General features: G+C 45.4%; 1 protein-coding gene across 2 annotated transcripts; it reads left to right on the top strand.

Annotated features, from left to right (window-relative positions):
- The first annotated feature begins 191 nt into the window (after positions 1-191).
- LOC139343030 (trinucleotide repeat-containing gene 6B protein-like) lies at positions 192-15,948 on the top strand. Of its 2 annotated transcripts, XM_070980409.1 has the most exons (21): positions 192-491; positions 1,935-2,022; positions 2,461-2,482; positions 2,816-3,256; positions 3,570-6,434; positions 6,751-6,912; positions 7,058-7,248; positions 7,423-7,485; positions 7,711-7,866; positions 8,013-8,150; positions 8,958-9,158; positions 9,392-9,508; positions 9,629-9,836; positions 10,257-10,409; positions 10,611-10,778; positions 11,189-11,335; positions 11,951-12,043; positions 12,309-12,524; positions 12,784-12,854; positions 13,663-13,802; positions 13,902-15,948. In XM_070980409.1, the coding sequence occupies exons 2-21, from the start codon at positions 1,966-1,968 to the stop codon at positions 14,473-14,475; spliced, it is 6,183 nt and encodes a 2,060-aa protein (XP_070836510.1). In that variant the 5' UTR covers positions 192-491; positions 1,935-1,965; the 3' UTR covers positions 14,476-15,948. The 2 variants fall into 2 exon arrangements, with proteins under 2 accessions (XP_070836510.1, XP_070836512.1); XM_070980411.1 differs by lacking the exon at positions 8,958-9,158.
- Positions 15,949-16,221: the final 273 nt, after the last annotated feature.

The following is a 16,221-nucleotide window of genomic DNA, read 5'->3' as shown; positions in this document are numbered from 1 at the left end:
GTCTCGCGCAGGTAATCTCACTGTAATCACAGATTTTGACCTGTTTGTTTACTTATTTATACACCGCGTGTATGACGTCATTTTTTCAGGGAGAAGACGCCCTCTAGTGGATGGTGTCGGTAGCGCCCTGCTCCTCCTCCCCTCTCTGATCAACAACCAGCTCGGTGATATCATATGCTGCCTAAACCTCTACACAGAAGCAAAATGGCCGATAGTAAACTAAACGATCATACAGCGTCTGACAGTCATCAAGGGGTTATGCATGTTTTGTTTACAGCTTGAGAACTACAGTCGCCCAGAAAGGATAGTCGCCTTTCCTCCGTTTTTCTACGATTAACATTTCGCCTCTCGGTGATGTCATTTCTTATTCAATTTAGCCTTGGAAGCCTCGAAGAACTAGCTCGCTAGGCTAGCTACCTTGCTAGCCTGCTAGCGGTAGGTCTGCAAGAATTTTTGCACAGAAGCACTTTATGTCCTGTGTGATTCCCGAGGTGAGTATTTAACAATAATGTTATGCTCTTTGATAGCTTTCGTTGTGTATCTCCTGATAGATAACAATAGTTATTTCCGCCTTTACGCAGCCAGCGATATTTGGGTTTCAGTTTTGGAAGAGCTTCGCTTGATACGCGTTGCAATGCTGAAGAAACGTCCCTGAAGTTCGTCGTCTAATTTGGCCCTGTCGACCGTTAGTACTGATTGACCAGCCTGCTAGCCGTCAGTTCGCGGACTTGTTCGTAACATTAGTGTTTTTTGTGCCAGCTGCAAAGTTACGAATTTCAACAGTAAGTAGGCTAAACTAAATGCTCCGTGGTTGAAAATAAGGTGCATGTCGCTGGCTAACATTACGTGCCTGTTGTTTGCAGTCAACTGCGTAGAGGTTAGATTGGTCGCGCGGGGCGACAGAGGCACCTTGCTCCCGGACTGCCTACCGCCGCGAGCCCCCGGCTCCCCGGGTCACGGCACGGTGCTCACCAGCCGCTTTAAACTCGACTAGCATTAGCTAGTTGCTCACCCGACCGAAGCCTTTCTGGTGGTCCCGTGTAGCTGCACAGCGATTCCTTATTGGCCTGTTATTTACACGAAATCCAGTTTGTTTGCTCCTAATGCGACAGCGAACATCTGCCATTGGGGGGGTTCTCACATATTACACAAACTGATTATTAAAGATAATGTCAGTTGCTGCATTTATATAGCGTACAGGGAAGGGTTAAAGCCATAAGTTGTCTAGTTAGCTGACATTAGCGCTGTGTGACATGGTGCTAATTATGTGCAGCTTAGCTAACAGAAACACCGGGCCGAGACGTATTTACAGCTCCCTGGTATTTGAGATCCCTTTAATCTTCGGCATGCATTTCTAAAGCCCACTGAAGTATATTTTACCTTCCATAAAAACTGGCTAACGTGACTTGGGTTTAAGTCTTGTATTTTGCATATCTCATAGGTTTAACGTTACTTTTGGCAGGGTGGGAGGCGGGTGAGAGGTCAGAGAGCCTTCGTGACACTAAACAGATTAACTCACATTAAAGCTAGTATTCTGTGGCTCACGCTGCTATTAATGTCTCTACTGCAATGCAAAAGAACTTGACTTTTCCTGACATGTTTTAGAGTTTGAAGTCCCTTGTTTGTTTGGCTGCTGCCTGTGTTGTCTGTTGGTTGGAATTGCAATCGTTTGCTGGTTAATAAATTATGCAGTGAGAAGCGAGGCTGCCATGGGCTGCTGTCAAGCTGTCTGTCCGTGGTTAACGTTACAGTCCTTACAGCACGGACTGTATAAGAGAATACTTGGCAGTAATCTGATAAAATACACATTATTCATTTTTGGTCGAACAATATAACTGTGTATGAAAAGGCTATCCTTGTGTGAGCATTGAATTACTTTCAGTGTGGCCCAAGGTGTACCATTAATAATTGAATGTGTACATTTCTCTGCACAGACAGGAGAATCAGGAAAGGGAGCAGTAGTTCATGGAAGACAAGAAAAAGAAGAAAGAAGATAAAAAGAAAAGGGAAACCTCTCAGAAGGTAAACAGTGTCACCAAAAACCCACACATTGACTGTGTCTAATTTTGTGGAGAATATGTGTGAAATTCCAGTTCCATATCATTATGACTTATGGCCAAGATTGTTTTTGTAGAGTTGGAGCTGATAACATCTCAACATGAATTTTCACTATTTTATTAGGTGACCAGGGTTTTAAAGCTTGGAGCTTTTGTCATGTGCGGATATTGTAAAATGAATTTTCAATGTCCTGCTTAAATTTTTTTGCTTGAACAGGGCATTGCTATTACATTTCTCAGTTGCAGTATGACCAAATCCTACAAAGATTACATTTGTAAGTCCACGTAGATATATGTAGATAGTGATGTCAAAACAAAATAACATCTTCTTGTTTTCTTTTTTAATTTGCCACCAGCAAATTCTCTTCTGCTGTGTGTCTGACTCTGATTCTTTCTATTTTAGGTGCCAGAACAGAAAATCAAAGGTATGTTTTTTCTTTTGTTTGTGTCATCATCACACATTCCATATGATAATGTCAGTGGTATGATGTCTATGTCTCATTGTAAATATAGTATAATCAGCAGTAGCCTGATGTTATAATAACATTAATGTATTGTCATGACCTAGGGAATTATTGCATTAGGTTATGCAGATCTATGCTCACGCTTTAGACACTTAAACTTTCTTAAGCTTTTCTTAAACTCTCAGCTACAGAGAAGCTTCATCTACCTGCAGCTGCGCAATGAATCCACACTGTCTTTCTCTTTTTGTCATATTTTTCCAGTGATTCACACCCTTCATTGTTTGTGTATTTCAGTGCCAGAATCAGCCAAGCCCCCCTGTTCCCAGCCACTCACCACCCCAGGCTCAGTGTCCCCCAGCCCTGGCCCTGCTGCCCCCTCATCCCCCAGTCCTGGTGCAGCTGGGGTTTCTGCGCAAGTTCCTCCTGGTGGCGGGAACAATGCAAAGCAGCGAACTGCTGTGGCCAACGGACAGCCCTCCTCCTCCCCCTCTGGAAGCCAGACCTCCCAGCAGCAGCGATACATGTCCAGAGAGGTTCCACCAAGATTTCGCTGCCAGCAGGACCATAAAGTGCTTCTGAAGAGGGGCCAGCCACCGCTATCCTCCATGCTGCTGGGAGGAGGAGGAGGGGAAGGGGCTGCGGGAGGGGTTGGTGGAGGCAGTGGCTGGGTAGCCACCCCATCTCTCTCCTCACAGGGAGCAGATAACCCCAATGCAAACACCGCTGGAGGCACAGGTGGGTTGATGTCTCTGGAAAAAAAAAATATCAATAAAATTTGATATGTAGTCCACAGAGTTCCAAAAGTAGTGATTTTATGTCTTAAAAATCTATTTTACAGTTTTTCCAATAGCCATGAAAGGGATTTTACAATAATACATCATCAATCAGTTGACATTATGATATAGACATCACTATAATTGTAGTTGTACATGACAACAATGGTATATGTCCACTGTAATGACCACCAGTTTGTATGTTTTGCGAGTCATTGGTATTATTAATGCTTAAACTGTCAATCAAATGAATTGTCTCAATTTTTTCGATGTAGATTCCAACCTTGATTCATCCTCCGCTTCACCCGCCAACTCCTCCTCATCCTCATTATGTGTCGCTGCTCTGTCGTCGTCTTCTTCTTCTACTACTACTACTACTTCAACTTATGCAAATTCCACATGGGGGGCAGGCTCTGGCAGCCCGTCCTCTTCTCAGGGCTGCGGGAACGTGATTGTGGATGGGACTGACCTGGCGGACTGGCCTAGCATCCTAGGCGGGGCCAAATTGAGTTCTAATGGGGCTGGAGGAGGGATGCAGGAGCAAGACTGCCCCAGTAACATCAACAACAGTAGTGCCTCATGGAGTGAGAGAAACATCCAGCAGAAGGGAGGAGCGGTAGGAGGAGGAGCAGGGAACATGGACAATCCTTCCTCATCTCGTTCTTCTCCTCTTTCCTCCTCTTCCTCGCTTAATGAATGTGTTCAGTCAAGTGGTGGTGTGTGGGGCTCTTCCACCTCTTCTCAGGTGGAGGCAGGGCTAGGATCAGCAGCATTTTACAATTCCAAAGTCTCCCATCTTCTTCCTGGGCCTCAGGAGAGCCCTATGGGTGGCAGCAGTAGTGTCCCTGGTGCCAATTTCAACCCTAATGTGAACCCCTCTGCCTGGCCTGCCCTCGTGCAGGGTGGGACATCATCTTCGGCTGGCGATGTCCTTCCACTTCATTCGTCCATTACTTCAGCTTCTTCGTTCTCTGCCAGCACCACCCTCATCACCACTCACTCTCTTTCATCTGTGAATCAAACTGGTCTCCATCAGCAGCACACTGAGACAGCTGTGGAAGCCAGAAGTGGAGAACAGCAGCAGCACTTAGGAAGCCTGGGGCCAGAGTTGGGTTCAGGCGGGGGAGCACAAGGAGCAGGACCAAATCAAGAAGATGGTGATGAGAGGGACTGTGGGGTTGCTAGTGTTGAAGAAGAAGGGAGTGGTAATATTTCTGGCTCTTCCACTTCCTCCTCTGCTGCCTCTTCTTGGAGATCCAGGCCTCCAGTGTCCTCTGACCTTAGTGCAGGTGCCTCACAGGCAGACGGATGGGGTGGAGGAGGGACTGTAGCTCAGGGGCAGGAAGGGAATGTGTGGGGCTTTGGTAGCCAGGGTGACAAGGCAGGGTGGGGCCGGGGAAATGATGGTGGCTCAAATACCCCAGTGGTATCTCAGGGAGCGTGGGAAGGAGGCAGTTCAGAAACAGAGTGGGGTGGCACAGTGGGAGGTGCAAGTTCGAGTAACTTAGCAATAGGAGGTGGAAGAGGTGGGGATGGGAGCAGCAACAGCAGCAGTAGTGGAGGCAGTGTAGGTATTGGTGGCAGCATTTTGCAGGACTCTGCCTCACCAAAGTTTTCAAATATGACAAAAGCCTGGGACAATCAGAAAGGGATGGAAAGTGGGGACAGTGCAGTTGGGGAGTGGGGCGGGCAGGGTGGAGGCACTGGAGGGGGAGGACCCTCATCCTCTAGCGGAGGAGGGTCCATACCTGGAAGTGGTGGAGGAGGCAGTGATAGTGGACAACAGCAGGAGGGAGCCTCATCTGAATGCCGCAGTTCCAACAAGACCTCCAATGCTGAAGTGGCCTTACTCAGCATGCTCAATCGATCAGACCTGGACCCCAGGGTTCTGTCTAACACGGGCTGGGGGCAGACCCAGATTCGACAGAATGTGGCCTGGGACCTGGACACCACAAGAGGAGTAGGAAATAGAAATGAGAGAAGCACTTCATCTTCCTCTGCATTCTCATCAGCAACCATGAACACTACCACTAGTCGCAGTCCTGGGTACCCGTCTAACACCAGTTCAATGAATAATGATCTATCTGCTGGCAGTCACAAGGCCAGCCTGAACTCTGGCACTGCTACAACGAGGGATGGCTGGGATGGTGGTGCTACACAGTCCACCAGTGGTCCCCACATGCCTGGTGGCACTATAAGGAAGCCAGGAACGCCAGAAGAAGATATGGAGGGCAACCAGGGCAAGGCAGCTAGAGGCTGGGGGGATCACCCACCTGAAAAGCAGGGCAAAGGATGGGCCACTGAAGAACAGCAATGGGGGGATCGCAGAGGTAGAGGAGGGAACTGGAGAGACTTTGGAGAACAGGGTAGTGGGTGGGCAGATGGTTCAGAGGATAAACAGGGCAGGGCAGGAGGATGGAAGGGGACTGGAAGAGGGGAGGCAGGTGGTTGGGGAGGACAGTGTGGAGGGGGAGGAGACTGGGGACAGAGAGACTCTTTACCTGGAGGTGGGAGCGGTGATGGGCGAAGCAGAGGTGGAAGCAACTCTGATGATGGATCTTCCTGGCTTAATTTGGATGAAGGGGGATCCCAGCGAGGAGGATGGGGCGGAGATGTGGGTGGAGGCAAATCCCATCAGGACTGGGGGAGTACCAAGCCCCTCACAGCAGCAGCACAGATACCAAACAGCCAAGTGGCACCAATGAAAGCCCCAAATCAACAGCAGCACCAATCACAGGGCCAGCAGCCACAAGGAGGTCCCATGCAAGGAGGATGGAACAGTCGGTCCAATGTTGGAGGTGGAGGTCCACCATCCAAGAATCACAACCAAAGTTTAGGCTGGACCTCTGGCCCAATCCCCCAAATCTCTGGGGCTGGGGGTGACACCCTTGAGCCCAGTGGCTGGGAAGAACCTTCCCCTCAGTCCATCAGTCGCAAAATGGAAATAGATGATGGCACTTCAGCCTGGGGAGACCCAACCTGCTACAACAGCAAGAATGTGAATTTGTGGGATAAAAACAGTGCTACACCTGACCAAAGCCACGGTCAGCAGGCCCCACTACCCATGCAGCAACAGCCACCTAGAAGGCAGCAGGGGATACAGCACAGCAGGGACACAAACCCTGGCAACACTGCAGTTGGTAAGCAGAAGGTGCACCATTTATTTAAAAAAAAAAAAGTACAAGCCACATCCAAAGTAGATTGAGCATCAGCATTTAAAGTGTTCTTAAAGTATTGCAAAAGTTCTTTACTTGCCATTAGTTTCTGTAAGTAGTAGCTACATTGCAGTCAAGGATTTTTTTTTATCTCCTTGTTTCTAAATACCAGGAACAGCTGCTGAGAAGCACAATATTTGCTGATGTCATCCCCACTGACTCTTGCAATCAGAATTCCACATTTAACTTGTCTATTTCTCTTTGGCACATTCTGAAGGCTAGTGTTTCATTTCTTCTCCAGGTCCAGGTATGTGGGGAGGAGGAGGAGGAGGTGTACAATCAGTGGATAATGGTACGGCTGCTTGGGGCCAGACATCAGAAGCAGCGACAGGTTGGGGTGATCCAGATGAGCCCGGCAAAGCTTCTGGCTGGGGGAACCCTTCACCCAATCCTGGTAAATCTGGTAAGAATAGAAAAATATGTGTAATTCAAAATATTACAGTATGTGCGTTCTGAGTAATTGATGTTCTATCATTCTGCGAGGTGATGCTGAGTCTCGAAATGACTGCCGATATTATCATAATCATGCTGCTTTGATTTTGCTTCAGGCTCCAAGTCAATGGAAAGCTGGGGTGGGAAGGCAGAGGGCTCAGTTGCAGCCTCCCGTCACCCCAGCTGGGATGAGGAAGATGATGGTGGTGGAGGTGTCTGGAACAGCACTGGCTCCCAGGGAAGCAGCTCTTCCTTCAACTCTGGAGGCTGGGGTCAGACTCATGGAGCAAAGAGAGGCAACATCAAGGTAAAAGGATGTTCTAGGACACACAGACAAGTTTACATGGTCTCTCTTGGTTCATTGTATTAAGGCAAAACAATTTCCATTCTGTTTGGTAACTTTCCTCAATATTGACAATCGTTTGCATTTTTTGTATACCCTTTTTTAACTGAGAATAATGTTTGAATTTCTTTCTTAAAGAGTGGAGGAGGGGACAGCTGGATGAACCCAGTGTCACGGCAGTTTTCAAATATGGGTCTTCTGGTAAGATGTTAATTTGTAAATTTCTAGCTACTGAAAACAGCAGTCGTCCTGTGTTTGTCTTAAAATTTTACTTTGATATCTTATATGTAATTTTGCTTTTTGTTTCATCAGAATGTGTGTCACTCATATTGATAATGGTATTATGATGGATGGATTATCAGTGAGGCCTCTGTTACTGTCCTATGAATAAGTGTGAGGTCACTGAATTACTTTGTTGTTTCTTAGGGTGACGACCCAAGTGTTGACAAAAAGATGGAAGGAGACAAGAGAGGAATAACTGACTATAATGGAGAGATGCGAAGAGGAGGAAGAGGGGGAGGTTACCGCATACCTAGTTCCAAAGACATGGGTCCTGTTGACATGGGGCCCTATGGTGAAAAGGTATGAGTCTGTCTTTTATATCATCAGTATCTGCCACAGAGTTGTTAAATCCGTAAGTTGAAGTTGTGCTTAATTGAGGACTTGCCAGAAATGAGAAAACCTCATCACAAATATATTGCTATTGTATGTTTTCCATTGTACTCCAGATGGGTGGCCATGGAGTGTTTGTTGGCAGTGGCGGAGGGATGCCTCCACCTCGAGGGATGCACCAGCCTGGCATGCATCCAGTGAACCCCTCCCAGGGGTTACGTGCTCAAGTGCCTCATCAGTTCCTGTCTGCTCAGGTCTGTTTTCTTCTGTCTCTGATGTTAATAGTTACGATGAATGCTGTATTTAGGAGAGACATAGTCCCCTGAGTCCTGCCAATGTTCACTTCACACAAATCAAAGTGTTGTTGTTTGTGTGATTTTCAGTACTAACAGAATATCGCTCATAATGCTGATGCTGCATGTTGAAAAGAGTTGGGGGTAAAGTGGCGTGCAGCAAACCCATAGTGATATGTTATTCCTGTTAGTACACACAAACAAATAGTTTGTGGGTCTTGTTACGTGTTGAGTCAATTCATTGATTGCCTGATCGCTTGTGGTCTGGAAGTAAATAGTAGCTGTGGCTATGGCTTTTAGGCTAGAGGGTGGCTTTTAAGAGGTGATTAACACAATATTTAGACATGAAATAATCAGCTTAATTTTGTTTGTTTCCTGTGCATTGTATATCAACTGTTAATATAATGTTAAAGGTTTTATTTCCCTGCGTTCTTCAGCTCTCTGTTTATCAGACACCTTGTAACCTCGTATCATTGTTCAATTGTTGTCTAATTCATCTGGCCTTAGACAGTAATGCAGCACCACACTCGTTGCATCTTGAAGCCTCTTGACTCAAACTAGGATTCTTCCCAGTCAGTAGTTTTTGATCTTACACACCTGTCACTAAGACTAGATGGTGTGCAAGGACTTTTTTCAAAACTGAATTTCACTTGAAGTCATTCATAAATTTGGAGTGAGTGGAGCTCGATGAATGTGCTGTTCCTCTTTTCTCAAATTACGAGTGTCTGTATCAACAGCCATACATAAAGAAATTCCTGTGACATGCAGGTGCCGGGTCCCATGCTGAAGCAGATGCCCTCTCCTGGTGGCAGTGTGGGTGGAGTGGTTGGAGGAGTAGGAGGTGTCGGTGGCGTTGGAAGTGTCGGAGGGGTTGGTGGTGTTGGTGGAGGAGTGTTCCCTCCTCAGATTTCCCCACAGCAGCTAGCAATGCTCAGCAACATTTACCCCCACATGCAGCAGTTCCATCTGGTACATGACTAACTGTTAGAATGTTGATTGTTGGATTGATTCATCACATTGAATTAAATATTTCATTGTTGTCTGTTTATCTGCCTGTGTGTATAGCCTAATATCTCGAAATACGTGGTCAATTGTAATAAACCCATCCCTAATAACACACTCGCAGTGTCTGTATGTGAGCACTAGCCTATGTATTCTTTGTTTACCTCCATCTCTGACCATTACTTCCCACCAACCCACAGGCTTGTCAGCTCCTGCTACAGCAGCAGCAGCAGCAACAGCAACAGCAACAGCTTCTGCAGAACCAGAGGAAGTTCCCCCAGCCTCAGCCTCTCAGGCAGCAGCCAGACCCACAGCAGGTGAGCATGGTCATGTGCTATACCTCACCATGCAGTGTCAATTTCTGACCAGTCATTGTACTTAGCAGACAATCTGATGGATTTCTTTTCTCTTCTTTTCTTGAATCTTGTCCCTCTCAGCTGGCTAGGATTATGGCTATTCTGCAGCAGCAAAGGCAACATCAGCAGAGTGGAGTTGGAGGAGTAGCAGGAGGAGGGAGCTCCAAACTTTCCCCCTCTCATATGGGAGGAGGCCTATCCAAACAGGCCATGGTAGACCCCCTTCCACATCCTGGAATGGGGGGACCCTTATCAGACCTTCATGCCAAATCTCAAGGGATGTATTCTGGTGAGTCCAGCAGGCAAAAGGTTTTTGGGTTAGATGTGATACAGTCAGGTGAGCAGGTAACTATAAATAAAACTTGTGAAGTGCACTATGGAAATAGAATTCATCCCAGTCCACCTGCAATAATAGAGTCCCAGCATCTTGTCGTGCGTTCGTCTGTCTGTTTGTTCAGGTGGGCCATAAGAACCATCTAGTTACTGAATACCTATCTAACTTGTGTTAACAGACCATTGTAATTGTTGCTATAACAACGGCCTTCCATTTTTAACAGCCTGTAGCCTTCAGCACAAAGTATAATCCCAGTGCTACTGAACACAAACTCTGGGGAAAAATACACTTGCCAGCTCAGCCAAAGGCTGTATTGAACTCAGTGTTAGTAAAATGTAATGTGCCCATGAGTGTTTATGTTTTTGTGCTCGGCAGGGCTTGCCCCCGGTGGTAACCTGTCAGGACTGGAGCTCAGTCCCATGATGGGAGGGATGAAGGACACAGGAGGACAGCAGTCCCGCTTCAAATGGATGATGGAGGGACACTCCCCAGCTCCATCTCCCCCTGACACAGCCCTTCACAAGAATGGTAGGATAACAGGTGGTTTGTAACATGATTTTCGCTAAGGTGAAATTCACACTTTGGGAAAGCATGGCTCCCAGGCTGTTATCAGTCTGGTCTTAACTGCATTGGTAATCACCCTATTTCACAGTGTGTCTGAATGAACTGCTGAGACATATTCATGTCAGTCTGTTTGACCTTATTTCTCGTCTGTGTGCAATTCCCAAGGCCCTTTACCCAGTGCTATAAAAGTGAGAGGAGGATCCCCTTACTCCCAGTATGAAATTCTGGGTAATGATGGTCTGGGGATTCCCCCTCAAGGCTCTGCAGACAACTGGCACCGGACCCCTGGGAGTAAAATGGGGAATAAACCTGCCACATCCAGCTGGCCTCCAGGTGAGTGTGTCTTTCTCTGCTACATCTTACCAAAGTGCCGTGTCTAATTACGATCAGAGACTTAGTACACAGGAGAGAACAGTAGACAGGTGTCAACCTGTCCAGAGGTTATGTGTGTGCACACAAGCTGACTCAATACTTCAACATCTCAGAAGCTATTGTGCTGTTTTCATTGAAGTACCTTACCTAAAGCAATCAAGAACAAACTAATTACATTCATTTTCTACCTATTTTATAGCCACCCAGCATGTACAAAAGTTATGTTAAGAGGAGTCTTAGTCATGTTGTCCCTTAATAAATGACAGCAATAAACAGCCACAGAATTTGGTTACATTCTTTTGGTGTTTGATTTAAATCATTCTTTTCAGTCATATCTTTTCAGTCAATAAGTTTTCTGTTTTTGATGACAGAGTTCCAGCCTGGTGTGCCCTGGAAGGGAATCCAGAGTAGTGGAGACCCAGAGTCTGACCCCTACATGACTCCTGGCAGTGTTCTTGGCTCCCCAGGACCCCCGAGCCTCAACGACTCTGACCACCAGTTGCTGCGAGACAACATAGGTATCTGAGTGTGTTATGTTTTTAATGAGCGTAGTGTCCAATAGCATTGACTTTTAAAATATTACTGACCAATCTCAACAAATCTTGAAATTTGTAGTAACATGAGCTCCATTTATCACTGTAACATGATGGAAATTTTATATGTTGAATTATGATACACATTTCTATTTTCTGAATTATTGCTCCAAAGCAGCCACTTCAATTTCAGTCAGACAAGTTGGACTGCCAACAGATAATTACATTTCCAGTTTGGCTTCTCCAGTATGATGAGCATCAACTGATGGAGCACAATTAAAATTCCACAACTGGACATGAGTCTGAACATGCTTGACAATGATTCCAATGCTATTTTTAGCATATCGTCTTTCACTTACTGACTCATACCCCATGGTTAAGCACACACGCACAAAGTGAGGCATGCAGTGGGTGCAAGTCCGAACATTTTTTTTCTCTCCTAAATCTCATGAAGTAAGTTTTGGCAACATGCTGCAGTGGCATTTATTGACAGAAATTCAAAGGGCAAAGGTTTGACAAACTCTTCCTCACAGGCTCCATGTGCAGTCCAGCTTTATAACAGCGTGTGTTGCTCTGAGATAACCTTTCAATGTTTTGCAGGGCCAAACCCCACCCTTAACACCTCGCTGCCTTCACCTGGTGCCTGGCCCTACAGTGCCTCAGACAGTCCCCTCAGCAATGCGCACAGCACAGGTAAATGCTTTGATTTGTTGATTTTCCTTTTGCATGTTGACTCTTGAATCTCTTGTATCTAATTAGCTCAGATGTTACTTGGCTTTTCAATTTCTTTCTATCTGTCACTGTCATTGTGTTTTCACTGTATTTTACGGGTGTGCAAGTTTTCTACAATGATGCCAAAGGGACCGGCTATACTGTGTCCTCTCTACTCCCATTTCTGTGGTCTGTTTGTCAAAACTCATTTCACCCTCTTTCCCCCACCTCCCCATTTCCTCTTCAGGAAAGTACTCGGAGTACAAGCCCAGCTGGCCCCCAGAGCCCATCGGACAAAACAAGTTGTGGAAGACCAATCGCAACAGCTCACAACTGCCACGCCCTCCTCCTGGCTTAACCAATCAGAAGCAGGCCTCACCCTCCCCATGGGGAAGTGGAGGCCCGCGTCTGGCCCGGAGCTGGGGAGGGGGCGGGATTAATCAAGAGTCAAGATTTGGGCCAGGTATTGTTTACAGAGAAAAGATTTCAATCATTTCATAACTATTTGTAACAGCTGTATACTGTGTAGAGGAAGATCTTGACAGTGATACGATGACTCCAATCTTAGATCATTATCATGAAACCAAGCATTAAAGTTGTCTTTATGTAAATAAAGTAATCTTCAACATAATCTTTGTATTTGCCATCAGTTATTACATCTTCCTCTAATTGATCCATCCTCCTTTATGTTTGTCTCTTCTCTTTTTCTTTTTTCTTCATAGGCTCAGCTTGGAGTGATGGTGTTGCCTCTAGAGGCAGCTGCTGGTTGCTGCTGAGCAACCTGACCCCTCAGGTAAGGAGTGAGAAACGAGGGAGGGACAGGTTAAGAGGGATGGAAACTCTGAGTAAATTCTACTAATTTGACAATTTTCAGGGATTTTGTAGCAAAGGGACAACTTTTAAATATTAACAATGTCACTAGGGGTAATCCTGTTGTCTGTATACTGCAAAATGCTGTGCAGGCAATGTGGAATTAAAATATTCTTACAACCCTTCATCGCAGCAAAGGTTATTGTGGCTATAGAATAAAACAGATGCCCAAATAGACTGGTCAGGGTTTGGATTGAAAAGCATTAAATCTCTGTACTCATTCATCTACATTCCCCTTCAGTATGTCTTATGCAAATTAGACTGAATGATGCATTACCCTGCTGTAATTGGATTGTGAAGTTGGATGAGCCATTTAATCAATTAGGGTTTGCACAAATGACACTTGCGTGACACTGCTGTGGGATAGAATTTAAAATGTTCAATTATAAGTCTAGACAGTTTTTGTTTTGGTAATGAAGATTTTTTTTAAGGCAATAATGCATTTGGCTTTACTCAGTGCTCATGTGCACACGCTTGCACAGCTCATCTAACTTACTGTAAGTGTCAGAATTACAGAATGATAGATCCACAGTGTTCAGTCTTACTACATTACTTATTAATAAGCACATGGTTCTTCATACACATAACTATTGTTGCATAAGTTCATAGATTTCTTGACCTTTCTCTGGCCTTAAAATTGATGGCTCAAGATTGCAGACAATTACTGTAGCATTGTCATATCACACACAAACAATCTTTTACACTTGACCTTTATACTTTTTTTCCTGTAGATTGACGGCTCCACACTGAGGACTATCTGCATGCAGCATGGCCCCCTGCTGACCTTCCACCTTGGCCTGACCCAGGGCAGTGCTCTGATTCGCTACAGCAGCCGGCAGGAAGCAGCCAAGGCCCAGGGAGCACTGCACATGTAGGTTAAACTGTAACCTCACTAATGCACATACTGAATACTTAACATGGAACATGCTCCTGTTGATCTAAAGAGCCTTGTTTTGTAAATCCCTCTCAGGTGTGTTCTGGGCAACACCACAATCCTGGCGGAGTTTGTGAGTGAGGAAGAAGTTGCTCGTTATTTTGCACATTCCCAGGCCGGAGGGGCAGAGGGGGCAAGCTCAGGAGGGGCAGCAGCCAGTGGGACACAGGGTTCATCTGGAACGGGCACAGCTGTGGCCAGCAGTGGCGGTAGCTCCCCGGGGAATGAACGGGCATCAGCGGGCACAACTTCAGGTGGAAATGGAAATGGTGGTGGAGGAGGGGAAAGTGGAGCAGCGGTTGTAGGTAGCGTGAGGTCCTCTGGCTCTGCCTGGCAGAGTCTCGATGGTACAGGCAGTTCTTCAGAAACCTCCTCAGCCCAAGGACCCGGGCTGGGGATATTTTCCCAGTGGAGCACCAACGGGGCAGGGGAAGGAGGAGGTGTCGGCGGTGTGGAGTCTGGGAGGTCTGGGCTCTGGGGTGGCATGACTGCGGGGTACCCCAGCAGCAGCCTGTGGGGGGCACCACAAATGGAGGAAAGGCACCAAATGGACAGCCCTGCTGCATTGTTGCCTGGCGACCTGCTGGGTGGAGGAGCTGATTCTATCTGATAAGCCCCCTCCATTTGTACGTGTAGGTTTGGACACACTGATACGACATACACTGGGATACATATGTACTTACTATAGCACACACACATCCACACAAACACATTTACATGGTATGCATATTAATGTAATACACATATATACACCTGCATACATATACATGGTATGCATATTAATGTGCACACACAAAGCAGAAATGTGAGACATGCTTACACACATTCTCGTGGCCAGACTTAAGCTATTATATAAACAAATGCAGGGACTGTTAGATGTGTATACAGCCTTTTTCCACAGATGAAGATTTCAACTGCTTAGACTTGAAACCTGAAAAAGAATGAAAAGTCAGTTGGTCTGAAAGACTTGACTGGATTGCAATGTGCTTAGTAAATAGGGGACTTTTCAACAGATTTACATACACATGCACTCACCAAATACAGACAAGCCTTCAGACAGATGGGCACTGTAAACAGCATTACCTTCATCGTATAAGAGAACTTAAAACTACTACATGATGTGAGGTTAAAGTGCAGTTTGTATTCACGTCCCCTTTAAAACGGAGACCGAATACACATGCAAACAGCTCTGATTGAAAACAGAACTGTATCTACTGTGTATGTTAAGTTAGTTTTTTCTGTTTTGTTTGTATGTATGGTTTTAATTTTTGAACAGTGAAAATATTGAAAAATGTCATTGTTCTGTTTTCAAAATGCTGACCTCCTACTGTTGTATCTCACGCACTCTTTCTCTGTTATTCTCTCTTGAACATGTTTGTTACTGTTGCAGTGATAAATGTTAAATTGCTGGCAGTTTGAGGCTATGTTGCATTTCTCCATGTGTCAATACTGTGTGCAGTATCATACACACTATACGGACATGAGTATGAGTGAGACTGAGACCAAGTAAATTAAACCACCAGTTGTTGTGCGCGCGCACGTGTGTGTGTGTGTGTGAATGTGAAGATAGTGTGTGTGCGTGTGTGCATGTTACTGCCTGTCATAATGTGGGCAAGGCTGCTTACTATACAGAAGGTCTACAAAAATGAGTGCATTTGGTATACTGCTGACTGTGTGTTAAGAAATATTGGCACTAATGCTTTTTTTCTCTCATTTGAAGTTTTTTTTCTTTTTTCTTTTTTTTTTTAAGCAGACTTGTCTTTTTTATTGTCCGACCTGCAATAATAAAAAAAAAGAGAACATTTTAATGACACAAAGAGCTGAAGGCATATGCGTTGAGAAAATGGACATGCCAAATCTTATCAAACTGTGTGGAGTGGGAGGGAGGGGTGGGACGGGTTGTTTACAGATGCAGAGTAAGAGTTGCCGTACGTTTTTAATGTTCTGTTGTTGTGCATTCGTTTTAAATTAAGACAGGCTTTAACACTCCTGTTCAGTGTTTTCGTTATGAGATTTTACAAAGGAAAAATTTATTTAAACAAATGAGAACAAGATTAATAAAGATGAAAGTATTGGCTTCTAATCGTGTCCTTGTCATTTTTGTAAAGTCTTTTTTTATGTGTGAATTTTGGTCTCTGGGTGTTGGTTAAAAGAAGTTTTTTGTGGTGAGTACCTTTTATATGGTAAACCAGCTTGAAACTGTCCAGTATGCTGTAACACACATGTGAACACTAAGCACTGCCTGCATGGCGGCAGTGAAAAATCCTGCTTTGTGCATGTTACAGTGATGAGTACCACAAAGAAATTACATAAAGCGAAAGGCCTATGAGCTGTTCATAGACAGAGCCACAGAAAA

Source organism: Chaetodon trifascialis, chromosome 15, assembly GCF_039877785.1.
Source record: "Chaetodon trifascialis isolate fChaTrf1 chromosome 15, fChaTrf1.hap1, whole genome shotgun sequence".
NCBI classification, from domain to species: Eukaryota; Metazoa; Chordata; class Actinopteri; order Chaetodontiformes; family Chaetodontidae; genus Chaetodon; species Chaetodon trifascialis.
The sequence above is the reverse complement of the archived record's forward strand: the minus strand, read 5'-3'. Positions and strand labels throughout refer to the sequence as shown.

What these genes read in the sequence shown, in the direction of transcription:
- LOC139343030 (XM_070980409.1), top strand. Translation starts at nt 1,966, where the DNA reads ATGGAAGACAAGAAAAAGAAGAAAGAAGATAAAAAGAAAAGGGAAACC. An exon ending in GCCAGAACAGAAAATCAAAG is followed by an intron (nt 2,483 to 2,815) that starts GTATGTTTTTTC and finishes TGTGTATTTCAG; the next exon opens with TGCCAGAATCAGCCAAGCCC. An exon ending in TTTCAAATATGGGTCTTCTG is followed by an intron (nt 7,486 to 7,710) that starts GTAAGATGTTAA and finishes GTTGTTTCTTAG; the next exon opens with GGTGACGACCCAAGTGTTGA.